The 14,278-nt window shown below is 37.7% G+C and overlaps 1 protein-coding gene across 2 annotated transcripts in view; it reads right to left on the reverse strand.

Annotated features, from left to right (window-relative positions):
- LOC139962075 (uncharacterized) overlaps nt 1-14,278 on the reverse strand; it is a 41,047-nt gene that overhangs the window by 22,447 nt on the left and 4,322 nt on the right. Inside the window, exons 2-12 of one of the 2 annotated variants that reach the window (XM_071961926.1) lie at nt 14,076-14,145; nt 13,270-13,367; nt 9,407-9,849; nt 6,193-6,471; nt 5,451-5,681; nt 4,593-4,776; nt 4,017-4,130; nt 2,637-2,827; nt 1,937-2,179; nt 1,225-1,351; nt 251-390 (exon numbers count right to left, since the gene is read on the reverse strand). In XM_071961926.1, the coding sequence (XP_071818027.1) occupies nt 251-390; nt 1,225-1,351; nt 1,937-2,179; nt 2,637-2,827; nt 4,017-4,130; nt 4,593-4,776; nt 5,451-5,681; nt 6,193-6,471; nt 9,407-9,849; nt 13,270-13,367; nt 14,076-14,145 (2,120 nt within the window). Of the gene's footprint in view, nt 1-250; nt 391-1,224; nt 1,352-1,936; nt 2,180-2,636; nt 2,828-4,016; nt 4,131-4,592; nt 4,777-5,450; nt 5,682-6,192; nt 6,472-7,735; nt 7,814-9,406; nt 9,850-13,269; nt 13,368-14,075; nt 14,146-14,278 lie in introns of those variants that run through there. The other variant, XM_071961927.1, reaches the window with a different exon arrangement.

A 14,278-nucleotide genomic window follows, 5' to 3' on the forward strand; every position in this document is an offset into this window, starting at 1 on the left:
TATAGAGTACACTTCTAATTAGTGACGAAGTGCCAAGAATGGCTGTGACTAAACAGTTCAAATACAGGCCCAACCACCATTCATATTACAAAACATTAGCAATAGGTAATAAAATCACATATGCAAAATTGATATCTATATAAGTGCAACAACTCATGCATCCCCCCATAACCCACCAGCCGCCCTCCACCAACAACCCAACCTCCTTACTCTCCTGCCGAGACATAAAAAAGAGTCGATACGACCGTACCTGGAGAACGGTTGCGGCATATTCCTTTGGTTGGTTTTCAAAGGCAACGATTGGTGATCTGATAACCAGTAAATTGTCGAAGTCTTGCCTCTCGTACCGTACGCCTGCAGTAACGTCTAACTCTGTTCCGTTGACTGTACCTGTAAACCATCGCAGGCGAAGAAAGAATAGGTGTGATTCACTGCATGAACGCTACCTCTGTTCACCTAATATCATTTCAAAAATATTGCTGCAAGGAATCCCAACATAATTCTTACAATTTTTAGAAACAACAATTCAATTCTCCGGCAGAACAAATTCTTCCAACTTGACGGTTATATACAGACGGTCCTGTGACCGTGTTTAATGTGTAGACAATGCCGTTCTTTGCTTTTCCCACTTTAATTATTATTCCTCCACATTGTCAATTTTATACAAGTGAATCCCATCTTCCCCCTATAACAGCTCGGGCAATATTTATCTTTCACTTTTTGCCCCAAAAATCTGTAATATTCTGTAATTCCCCTGAACCTATCACTGGTCAAATTTCAGATTAACACTCCGTATCATTATCTTCTTCCTGTTTTAGTTTGTCTTTTTTATGTTCTACTGTACAGTCAAACAAGAGAACAGAATGCACATCATACACACAACAGCAACTTCACAGCTAAACTCTTCAAGTAAGGAACTGAAAATCCTCTGTTTTTGCTAATTGTCCCAAATTTGATCTATGACTTCTGAATGATACTAGCATACAAAACACTAGCACTTAATTTGAAATAGTGATGTACTTACCCACCCTCAATTTAGTATTTTCGGCTGTATCTTTTACCTTGTCTAAATTGTCAATGGTATTCATATAGAAGGCATTATAAACATCTTCTAAAATTGAATGTGAAAGATTTTTAACAAAATATAAAACCGCATGAAAGCTGGTATCCCAAATAAAAAAAAAAGGAAAATTTCCTCATAGCAATAAAAAGGTGACTACTCACTTGAGACGCTGGCCAGAAGCTCGGCGCTGATGTGTATTTTCAGCTTGTTGTCATCTGCCAAGTGTCGAAGTCCAACATTTGTGATCCGTCCAAAGTTGAATTGGGCATAATCAGCAGAAATAGTATCCTAGATAGATTGAAAAAAATATACAGCTAAATTTTTCAGGCTCAAATATGTCACAGAAAAAATAATAAATTTGACCCATATTACTTACTTCTTTCTTGAAGAATCAAGTTTCCCGCAAAATTTGGCCTAACTGAGACTTGGCAAATTGCAAGTTGATTATAATAGTAATTAAGAACACTCCCACTCAAATTTTGCCAACGACTGACTCATTTCATCACTAAATAACTATAAAAATATTTTATTGTTTCAATAAAATTTATACCTGAACTACTCTCTTTTTATCATCTCAAAATGATACATTATATAAGTTGCTGCTGTTACCTACCAGCCTGAATCTCTTTATGACAACAACTTGAAAGCAGAGTTCCTTATGTAAATTATTACAGGCATATATATGGGCAAAAATTGAATAATTTGGATATAATTTATGCAACCAGCCAGACCTATTGTGCACATGTATTTCTAAGATGGGATGGCAGTTATATATGTTGCAAATGGAGAAAGATATTAAGTACATACATGATTTCATCTCCATATCTTCAATATAAAATGGACAGTTTGATAAATGAATAAATTTGTTCATACTTCTCTGTAATATTCCGGTACCAGGTCTGCAGCACATGGTATGTTGTACCCTCTGTACAACACCTTTGCCTCGCAGATGCTCAGGATGGCATCCCCGCTGGGGGTCATCGGCATTGAGAAATCCACCACAAATGACGAAGTGGTGTTTTCGGGGATGTCGACCTCTAGCACGAAACCCACAGCGCCCCCAATCACTACAGCATTTCCATCAACGGGATAAAACTGGATAACTGGGTCCACGAGCTGAAATGGTAATGAAATGTTGGCAAATTTGAACCCAAACTATCTTCTTGAACAAACCATTTTTGTTCTATCTCTAGGCTAGTTTCTCAGATATTTTATATTCATATTCGAGCATTAAAATTTAATGCTATAACACGTAAAAGAATTACTGTGTACTTTCAATATTTGTGAGACTTTCTTACAGAACTTGCATTATTTATTTGTTTTCTTGAAACGCTACGATTTCTCAACAACTCAAGTTTTAATGAGATTAAATAATAATACTAAGCAAAACTGTACTTTGCTACATTGTGTGCATAACCCTGGTGCAGCAATGAAATAAAACATACACGGTAAGAAAGACATCTCTTGCCAACATTGTAAATGTATATAGTATTTATTTGCCAATAAATGTTTAACAATAACCAAAGCAAGACCTTCAATAGATCTTCAATATTTTGTTTTATTTGCCTCTTACCATATTAGGGTCACTCTGTGCTGCAGCAGTAATGGCCACCTGGTTTGAATAGATTCTGTATCCGTCAATGTCCAGGGCTACACCGAACCAGTACTTAGTATTCTCAATCACCTCCGCGCTGTTTGTCAGGTGTATGACAGCCTGCGTGTAGATCTTGTTATCTTCGCCGTTCTCATTACCATTTCTCAATCCTGTGATGAAACCACAAGACCCAAAGACACTTTCAGTTAATCAACAGATTCATTTAATGAATATTAAATTTATTTTTAGGACTTGCAAAGAGACAAAAAAGAAAATAATCATAAAAGGGACAGTGGGGATTTATACATAAGTATTTTCATACTGAAGTTTAACCAAAAGATATGGCACATATTGCTTATTAAAATATAAACATATAGCCAAACTTAATTCCTCCATTGTATGTAAGTTTGTGATAAATCTTTAGCAATTTATATTTTTAGTTACCTCTGTACTTGGATCGTTTCTTTGCTTTCCTCTGGATTATACTAAACCAAAATGGGTTGTGATTATTTGTCCCCCCCCCACAACCTGCCCCACCCTTACTTCCCCTCCAACTGTTGTTATGGTGAACATCTGATTGAAAAAGCTTAAATATCTAGTGGAACATAGGACTTGGGTGTCTGAGGTCACTGCTTTGCATCCCACTCTTGTCCAAACTTCCTATTCTCATCATTGTATTTTACAATAATTGTCTTACTGTACTATAGTTTCTCATACTTATTTATATTTAAACATTGACTATGATTTAATCTATTTTACTATTTACATACTTCTAAAATTGTTTTGGACTATATGCGTTTAACTTTTTAGTATCTTTAAGTACAGGTCTGTTTTATATATTGTTGCTTTTGGCTTTTACAGTTTTTTGCCTTATTGGTTCTATATATTTAATATTTTGGTTTTTGTTACTATTTGTTTTTAGGTTTTACATTTGTAAAGCGCTTTGAGCAGCTTTGCTGATTATGCGGTATATAAATTTTACTTATTATTATTATCCACCATTCAGAGAATGTCTACATATATTCTACATTACACTATTAAATGAAATTTTGCTTTTTCAACAAGCAAAGCTCATTAGCATTATTTTTGAGATGGATACATTTCCCCTAATATATTCCAAGTCATGTAAAATATATTGTGGAGGGCAGAAGAATACTTGATATGGGTGAACAGTTCTACAGTAAATTACTATTATGCCCAGTTCATATAATTTTACATAATGACTGAAGTTAAATGTTGAATGCAACTGAGGTTGAATGAACAATAATTACATACTGATATAATAATACATAAATGTTGTCATTTTTCCCTTTAAACCTATTACTTGGTATAGACAATGAAAAGTAGTCATTATCTTACCTGGATTGACGATAGAACCAAGTTCTAACCTGGCTATCTGCGTTGTCTGTGTTTCATTGTCTTGGTAGTATGACATCTGAGGCAATAACTCTGGCATGCAGTTAAAGTTGGACCCTTTCCATGAAGAAAAAAATAAATAAGAAATACTGATGAAAACATCCAGCAACCAGATTTGTATTACAAGTACAACACTATGTGTACAGGTTTCAAGTAGAATTCCCCTTGGAGTGAGTATCATTGCAGCAGAGAAACCGAAGACATGAAAGCCAAAGAGAAAAATCGGAGCGTCCGGGGTTGTAGGTCCCTGGTATTTGAAGTTGGGGTCCCGGCCCCATTTTTAAGGTCATCAAAATGTTTTGGAGAGTCGCAAAGAAATATGAAAGGGAGAAAACAAAAAATTGCAGATATTCTCATATAAAAATCCTTGATTTGCCTCTGGCACTTCCATAAAGGTACTTGAATTCACCTCCCCCTGCCTCCTCTCCACCTTCCTTCACAGCTCTGGATAAATGTAGTCCCCATATATGCTTGCAATTATTAAATGAGAAATTATTTCATGCTAGTCAACAACGTTACCTGTGCCAAGATATCCCAGGAAACAGACTGTCATGACAGGGTCAGAGGTAAAATTATCAGCTAATACTTCCATGTAAACCTTCTGAGCAAAGTTCAGGAGAGTAAAGTCAATGGCAAAGACCGCAGATGAATCGATGCCCACAGACGAGGGCCCGATCACATTCACGGAAGGGGATTGAGGAATCTGGAACGAGAATTGTCAACCATTTCATTTCAGTTTTACAAATGTAGGCTAATTTATAAATGGAATCGTAAGGAAATTGATATTTCTATAAATAAATAATGAATTATGAAAAGATTGTACAACCATTCTAAGGTTCCAAGTTGAATAAACAGAGCAGCTCTGTACAGACGAAAACTTTATATATTTTTTAAGTTTCTTTCATTTATATCATGACAACATACACCCTAGCTCTGACAACAAACTTATGCAGTTTTAAAGTTTCTTAAAAAAATCCACCTTACCCTCAAGCATTTGTAATGCTAAGCTGTCAATCTTTTTTTGTTGTTGAGACTTTTAGTATGAGTACAAGAGCAGGACCCTTATAGCATGGTGAAGAGTAGTTAATCTTACACTAGTTATATATACCCTAGATTTCCCAAGTTCCCAAATGTGAGTACATATACATGAGGGTGGGTAATAGTATAGGATAATTCTAGAAAATATAACTATGGGTACAATCTCACCATGGCTTTATCTAGAGACAGAGTGGTTGTCATGGATACCTCTCCAAAGGCACTCATTTTGAAATATGGTTGATCAGGATCAAAGTTTTATTAGTATTAATTCAAATTTGCCTTACAGACTGAAAAAAAATGATCCTGTCAGGAGTGATCAATAGTTTTTATTTCCCTTACCCATTCAGAGCTATCGTCAGTTGCTGTAAAACTAAACTGTCCGATCCAAATGTTGTCTGTGTTTTCGTAAAGAATACCAGCCGAAATGACATAGTTCTCTGTGTCATACTGAGTGGCGTTGTTGTACTCCAAGATGGCGTTAAACGAGACTTCAATCTGGCTAGCCTCATCATTGGCTGTATTGGTGCCGGAGTTTGTGACTGACCCCAGGTCAAGAATGACCTGGTCATACTAAATCGGACAGAACCAAGGTATAAGAAGTTGCAACGAATGGAGAAATCAAAGTTTATCGACAATGTTTTGATGACTAAAAAAGGCTACATAGTAAAATAATGATTTCATATTTCATAATCATTTCACTGCCTACATTTCTCAAAGCATGTTTTAATTTTCTGGGACATCTTGCTGTCCAAGTTCAAGCTCCTCAAATGCATGGGAAAAATTTGGAACGTAGGGCCAGTGAGACATCTGAACAGGATTGACATATCCATGGAAGACTCACTCAACAATACAGCAAAATGCCATTTTGAATATGTAATGAGAATCTGGGTCCTGTTGGGATTTTGAACAAGGAACCTTATGGTTGTGTGCCAGGTGCTCTAACCATGTGCTACACTGCTTTGTCATTTGTACATCAGTCACATAAATAATAAGGGTATCCACTGTCTTCCAGGGAAACAATGGGACGGAGTAAAAAAGAAAAACTTAACAAAGGAATTCAAGATGTAAAATTCATGCTTACCTTGTAATCCCCATTCTTTGCCTCAAATACTGGAACGATGCTAGCAGCATCTACACCTTGAATGTTATTACCAATGTGGGATAACTGAGGGTTGCAGAAAGTAAACACAGCAGTTGTTTCATATGGGGCCAAAAGTTCGATCTTTAGGTCGGTTGTTAGGACAGGAAGCCATATTGTCAATTTGAAAGGAACCGTGTCTGCTATGTTCACTTCAGATGCATCAGCAAAATCACCAAGCTTCTCGACGAAAAAGGTTATTTCTGACGGAATACCTGCATTCTAGAGGGAAGAGAGTCAAAAGACAAACAACATTGTAATACTTTTATTTTAATATACTAAGAATAAATACATACAGTTAATGCAATATATACATACACGTAATATATACAGTAGCTATGCACTTTACACTTGTATGTATACATGTGAACATACCCAATTTGTTAATTAATGCTGCATTTTGCATTGTTTGTCACAATCTGGTGATACCAACCATACACCATTGCTGATGGAAGATATTGTACCTGGGAACAATGATCTGACGATTCCATTGAACATTCTTCCATTGAAATGTTTTTATATTCCATGAAAACAGCATAAATTCAAAGGCTTAAAATGAAGTATAGTATTTACTATTTACAATAAATTTGTGGGATAACTGTTTTTGTTATTTGGTTAAGCCTTTAATAATTCACTTAGTAAAAGGAGTCAAATGGTTTTAACTACACCTAAGTCGGTTAGAGGGATATCCAGATAAGTATGAATATCAAATGGCTAGGTCAGAGAGACACACACCATATTACAACCTACTGGAAAGTGTAGCAGCTTGAGGCCAACTTCTCCAAAAGCAAATCTTATGAATAAATATCATCATTCCTCAGATAATGATGAGATTGGTACATACACATATTCATCTAGAGAAGATGAAGTTTCCAAATATTTTGCGATGTTTTACACAGAGAAAGTTACAAGTAACATAGGATATTGGTATAGGCTACTGTGGTTTGGTGATGCTAAGAGCAAAACTACTATGTTAATTATCTACCTGAACAATGCCAATCTTTCTGAGTCAATCTGTGTTATAAATATGCTCTTTTCTTCAGCTATCTAGTTTGAACAAAACTTTGGTAAGCAAAATGATGGGTCATGGTCAGAAATGTCTTGTCATTTGAGTGAACTGAAATCACATTTTTGACTAATGGAGCAGAAATTTTGATCAACCATCCCCACATTCACATTCTGTAGGTGCCTTTAACAAAATAATATCATTAGTCGTTAACTTAGATTGTATCAATTCATCAATCTTGCAAGTTGCCGGTATTCATGATACCTAGTTAGGATAAATCGATGTAACTAGTGTAAGCCTAACGTTGGGCCTAGCCTAGGTTTAGTCCTAACTTAACGTAACGTCGGGTCTTTCAATCAGAAGGTCCCGAGTTCGAGTAACTCCAAGATGTATGCCGTCCAGTTAGAGTTGTTTACAATTGACAATTCATAATCATGGACGTTAAATATGAATCTAAGAGACTGACTTCGGTCAACTTGCGTCTTTGATAAGCCAATGAGGCTTCTTCGCGAGTTCCCGCTTGCAGGAGGATCTAAAATACATACATAGATACAACTTAAAAATAAAGGTAGGCCCTGATTAAGTTAGAGCCTCACGTCACATGCACTCATGGTTTGTGACCCTCGGCGTTGTATCCTGAAGTGGATGTTGCCGAGTACCAACATAGAAGTAGAAGAGTATTGTAGCCTACAGTGCCATGTGTCGTTAGCTTATCATTAGAACAAAGGTAAGAACATGAACTTGAACGTAGAAAAAAACAAATTGTGACATATATTACTCCCTTCCTACATTTAAGGGTAGAAACACCCTATATAATGATTATCAAAAGCAAAATAGTATAATCGATAGGATTAGATATAAACTAATTGTAAGAAACGTACTCTTAACTGGTACCGTAACCATAAACTTAACGTCGTTTGGTACCGTAACCATAAACTTAACGTCGTTATTTTATGGTGACCAAAGACTAAGGTTAACAATCTTTGATGAGAAAACACAGTCGATATTTCCAGCTGAGAGTCCGAGAACTCTTGAAACATAAAAGAAAAGGCTTCCCACCTACGGCACTGGGAAGAGGGATGGAGTGATGGGGTGTAAGCTTAGGATGGGTATGGTAATTTTCAATTCCATGCAAAAAAAACCCGCAAATGTATGACGATACGCCACGTGACTACTTGCACTGGGTAGTCTTATAATTCAATAGCACATTTGACACCGATTGTAGCTCAATGCATGTTGCCATTTATAGCAAGAGGTTTTTTTTTTTTTTTTTTTGGGGGGGGGGGGTTGTAACTTTTAATGTGCTAGCTGCAATCATTGCATCTTTTCGTGAAAAAATGACATCTCAAAATTTAGCGAACGGTTTTGTGTAACGGAATTCGCTATACGTATTACGTTTAATTACTGGACTAAACTTTCATCCATTAATTTTTTTTTTTTAAAGATGCTCAATATATCACAAAGGAAAATTAAAATGGCACTATATATACTATGGCATCTGCATTTATTTACTTGCACGCATTTACTTATAACAAGTGGGCTATAGGGCAAATAGCAACTTAAACGATGCTTAAAATCATTTATATTGATCAAACCAAGGACAGAACATAACAAACGTTGTTGAGATTATTACACATACCCTAAATTAATTATGTCACACACCCAGTGAAAAATGTTACGTACGAAAGCTGTATTCGAAAAGATTTTTTTTTTGTTTTTCGGGGGGGGGGGGTTAAAAAACGTCGCACTGGCTGTACTGCTTTCGGTCCAATCATGCATGCCCATTCACACATTTGTCTAACTCAGCTCTCACTTTCACTACTACATTGAGGTACTAATAAAAATACCGAGAAATGCGCAGGAAACTATATGATTGATATATTACTATAGATACTGTTGGATGTTGTCTGATCTCAACTTTCATTTTTTTCTCTTATATTTCCCACTCGTCCTTTTCTCCTGACGTACTCTCCACTCTTCAAGCCCGTGTGATTCCCTTCCCTTCCCATCTCCACCCCCACTCATTCACGCCCACCATCCTCTTCCCTCACTGTATACATTTCCCCTCTCAACCAGCTGTATACTCTCGGTATTTATAAGCTGTAATTGTATTATATATATCATTACATAACAATTAAACAAAAAACTCACCGATCGTTTTCGACGGCTATGGGGCTTGTTCACGGCTTCCTCATAAGTATTTAATACTTTTGATTCTTGTGTTGAGATTCTTACAATGCAGGTATCTGAGTCATCATTTGGTGCCTGCTTTGATTTTAATCCCTTTCTAGACTGATGAACAGGGTTTCTGGCAGACACTGTCAGTTCATAAACTGTTTTATCCGATGGTAGGGAGTCACCAGAGGCAAGCCTTAAAACACCGGTAGTAGGTTCTATTAGGAAAATTGATTCTTCGTTACCATGCTCGATGGCATACAGAATGTCACCACACGGGCATCCATCGGTGTTTTCAGTTTCTTCACAGGTGGTGACGTCAGGATCTTCTGCCGTAACAGTTGTGACGTAAGCTGCTTCGTTGTACTTAAATGACACCGCAACTTCTTTCTGTCGAAAAGTTGGCCAATGCTCATTCACTAGAAAAGAATCAAAGTTAATCAATGTTATTTCATCGCTGTGTGACTGTGGGAATGAGAAGGTATATTAGGTCATATCTTCATGCAGCTTGGATCGGTATGGAAGGGGAAAGGGCTACCGGAACAAAAATGACAATTTCAGGTCTCCAACCAAGGGCGTAGGAACCGGGGAGCTGGGGGGCGCCAGCCCCCCAGTGAAAAATGTGGAGGGGCGGAAGTATCATTCCGCCCCCCCCCCCGCTTCGCAAGTCAGAAAACCCCTTTTTTTAGGTGAAAATACAAGTGTGCTATATTGCACCAAGTTGCATCAGAGGCCACCTGGAAATGCAAAAAATTCCAAAGGGGAGGGGGACACCCCTCCCCTTAGACCCCTCCCCCAGGCCGGCCATCAGTCTTCAGCCCCCCCCCCCCACTCAAAAGTACCTTCCTACGCCACTGTCTCCAACAGTTTCATTAACGCTCGGGAGGCTTGGAAGCCGATCGGAGATTAACACACTGTGACTATCGCAATAAAATGGGCTTCCCCATCTTTAGTCGCATCAACTGTAAATTATAGATTCCAAAATATTATAATCCAACAATTGATATATTTTTTTTCATTATTTATGTAGATTTAAAAATGTGTACATTTTAGCTAACTCCGAAAAAGTTGTAATCAATTCATCAGAAAAGTTTACTCGATGATAATTGTCATCTTGCACCTCCAATTTGATCACAAGAAGGGTTTATTGCCAATAGTAACAAGAAGGGTTTATTGCCAATAGTAACAATTTTTTCAATTGATCTGATCTTACACCGAGATTGAGCATATTAACTTTATATCTGGTACGGTATACCCCTTTCAAGTAGGTACCCTTCCAAACCAATTTTTTCCGCAGAAAGGGGACACCCTGTCCTCGTTTTCTTCAGCTGAACTATGATGGTAACTCTACTTAGGACCCTTTCAAATGCAAGGTATAAATAACTTTTAAGAAAAGTCTCCAAAGGGTGGCAGAGCGCCTACATAGGCACGCTAAATACTCAACAACTTGATCAACTAAGTGTCAACCCCTGTACCATTATACGAGTGTTACATCGAGTGAATATACACTAACATATACAGCAAAGCCTGCGGAAGGGGGAAATCCCCCACCTCCACCCGCAGTCAGGATCAAGCAAAACGTTCAGTTTTTTTTCTTTCTTTCATAAGTCAGAATTACAAATTAAATTGATAATACCGAGTCATCACCTCCTTTGCAGTGGCGAATAGGAGGAGAGGTAAACCTTACATGCTAACCCCCCCCCCCAACCACCCCTCTATTGTCATTAACTAGCACAACCTTACGACCAGACCCAATTATAGATCTACGTTATGCCTCAGAATTTTGTACAATTTGACATTGTACACTCCATAGGCGTCGCCTTCAAAGACCTGCACAGTCACACATCTCATTCGTAAAATCTTTTATCCGCCTACAACCCGTCCATAAAAGGTTCATTCCCCTGCCTTAATCAGTCGGGGAGGGGAGGGGGAGGGGGAGGGGGAGGGGATTTGGAATCGCACATTTGAAATTCTGTGCACGTCACTAGTAAATATTACCCAAGACCTTAGCCGAAGGTCGATAAACGATCTACATGACGCACAAACGTATTTCAGGATACTGCACACTGCAAGATGGATTAACACAGAACTACTGTGCTTTCGTCACCATTAGGCCTTGTTACTAAATACGTTGCAGTAGTTGTTCATTATTCTCGAATAAAGAGATAAATTATTGAGGACTTCAAGAACACCTTTTGACTAAGAACGAATCAATACTTGGTGCTCCTTTGTACTGCCTTATTCGATAAGCAGTATTGATCTGCAAAGCTTTCAAGAACCACGATACTGGCACTGAAGAGCTGAGTTGACTCAGTGTCCATTTACCGTATATAGGAATCCGCATTTCTTCCTTATACCAAGCGAGGGTACTAGGCTTGAGCATGAAGTCACTTCAGTGACGTAGTTACGTTGGGGTGTTTACTTAGGCCTCATATCTACAGGCTGGCCTCCAAAACATTATCAGAAAATGATTTTTTCGGTAGGTTGCCAAGCCATTCATTAGCTACCCCCCCCCCTCCCACACACACACACACACATTCACACACAAACAATGTCTTGCTGACTGAGTAAGTGATGTTTTCTTCTACAGCATTTGGATAAGGTTACTTTCTTGAGTGGATTTTCTGTACAAATAGGCTACATTTCGTGTTTAATGTTGCGTAAAATTTAGTCTGTGGGCCTACTGACTGAACGATTGAGTTCGGCTAATCGAGTGGGCGCCTAGCGCAAGTTTCCCTTCCATTCGTCGAAGTCTTCGTCACCCCTCCTCCCCTAACCCCCCCCCCCCCAACACATACACACTGAGGTATAGTAGGTTTCTATACACACTAAGCATCGACGCGTTTCATGGTGGTTAATTATCTGTAAGTTTATAGTTATTAAAGAGCATAGGCTACATGGCAGATATGCTGGTCCACATTCATAAACCAATGTTGTTAATACTTGAACCGGAGTGAAGGGTTCCACCAGATATTGACAAGGTGAAGATAACTGCGAAATATCCTTACTTTACTCCTCGACGACTTTCGCCAAAGGGACGAGAAGAGCCGATAGGATCGGATAATGGTGGTTTTTCCTCAGAAGAAAACATGATGAGTATCTCTGTCGCGCGATCTCACAAACAAGTTATCAAAGTGCAACATACTTCAAGGCTAGTTTACCGTCCAACGACTTACTTCTATTAAAACCATGGTAACATGGGCCATATTTCACAATACCATGGTTTGCAAACCACTATCTCATATGACTATTTTTTATTATTAAATTACATTTATCTGTTTATATAGCACTTATTCTAAAAGTAAGCTTTGAACGCTTTACAAATAAAAGTAATTTCATAACTTAATAAAGGAAAATAACAATGAAATGAAATAGATAAGACAATATAAACAACAAACGAAAGCTATAAACAATTAAAACGCAAACTAGAGATACTGTAAAATCCAAACTAACAAGAGCGACATAAAAGTACTGAATAAAACAAAACAGTGAAGACAACAAGGGGGTAGAACAAAGTTAGCAGATATCATTAAAGTAAAACAATGTCTAAAAGATAAGTCTTTAAGTCACGTTTAAAAGAACAAACAGAGGTATTAAGTTTGATTTTAAAGGGGGAGGGGAGAGGGGGGGCAATTACATTCTTTAGGGCGTAAACCTCAAAGGACCAATCTCCTATTTTAATGGAGGTTTTTATCTCAGGGTTAAAATATTCACATACACCTTTGTTCAGCTTTCTGGTCGAATCAATATACCTTTGTACATCTTTTCTAAAGCATAACACAATTATTTGATTATGATGTATAAAATATGGCGAAAATTATGACGTATATATATCTTACATAATATGTCACAGTTTTCTCCTGACCAGCATGGCAAGCAGTCACAAACATTTGACGTTGAGTTGCAGAATCCATTCTCACAGCTGAGAGGTTTTACGCTGCAAAATAGAAATAGTGAACATGGTTATTGTTATCAGTTTTACGACATATCATGGAAACTTACAAACAAATATAAATTAAACTGTTCGTATCCTTAAGTGTTATATATTGTAGGAGATGAGCTTTTCGTGGTAAATTGTGTTATAAGTTGGACATAACGGTGTCCGTGCTTGATAATGCTAAGAGTTTCGAACAAAATACGTCTCTGTTCTTCTACCTTACAGATAACTTGACCCCCCCCCCCCCCGCAACATGTAGGCAAACACCGTTTCATATTACAGACAATATTGTAAGCAAACTTTACATACAAATAAAGGTTGTACAAAAGTTCGTCTCAAATAGCGTACTGATACGCAAGCATTCTCACTCACAAAATGGCGAGATGTCATTCAGTGAATTAATATCTATTGGTGCCTTGCGTGGATCTTCATTAAAATCTCTTCATTCAAAAGACTTAACCAGTATAGGCCTAATACAGGGGTAGGTGTGTTTCTGCATCCATCATGCAAACCAAGAATTACCCCCCCCCCTCCCTCGTGTTACTGGTTGAGGGTGCTTATGGTATATGCCTCCTTTGTAGGTTTAGAGGCCTATCCCAGTTGACGTACCCACCCCCGTCCCCACACAAGACAGTTTCACTAACCGCCCCCGTCAGGCATCCTTCCCTCAGTGAAAATGTAATAAAAACTTCAACAAGAAGCTCTTACCTTATACATTCTCCATCGTTGCAGTGCGAGGTCACTGGACATTTTTTATCGGAAGAAAATCCCGCCAAAACTGAAAAGAAAGAAATGAAAGTTATTAAGCTAGGATCCTTAAATCTAGTAGTCTATATATGCCATAAAGGATGTATAAAATCTTGAGGAAAGTACCTGTAAATTCTTACACATTTAAGATCCTTCCTAAAAAA

The sequence above is a fragment of the Apostichopus japonicus genome, chromosome 20 (genome assembly GCF_037975245.1).
Source record: "Apostichopus japonicus isolate 1M-3 chromosome 20, ASM3797524v1, whole genome shotgun sequence".
In the NCBI taxonomy this organism is placed as follows: Eukaryota; Metazoa; Echinodermata; class Holothuroidea; order Aspidochirotida; family Stichopodidae; genus Apostichopus; species Apostichopus japonicus.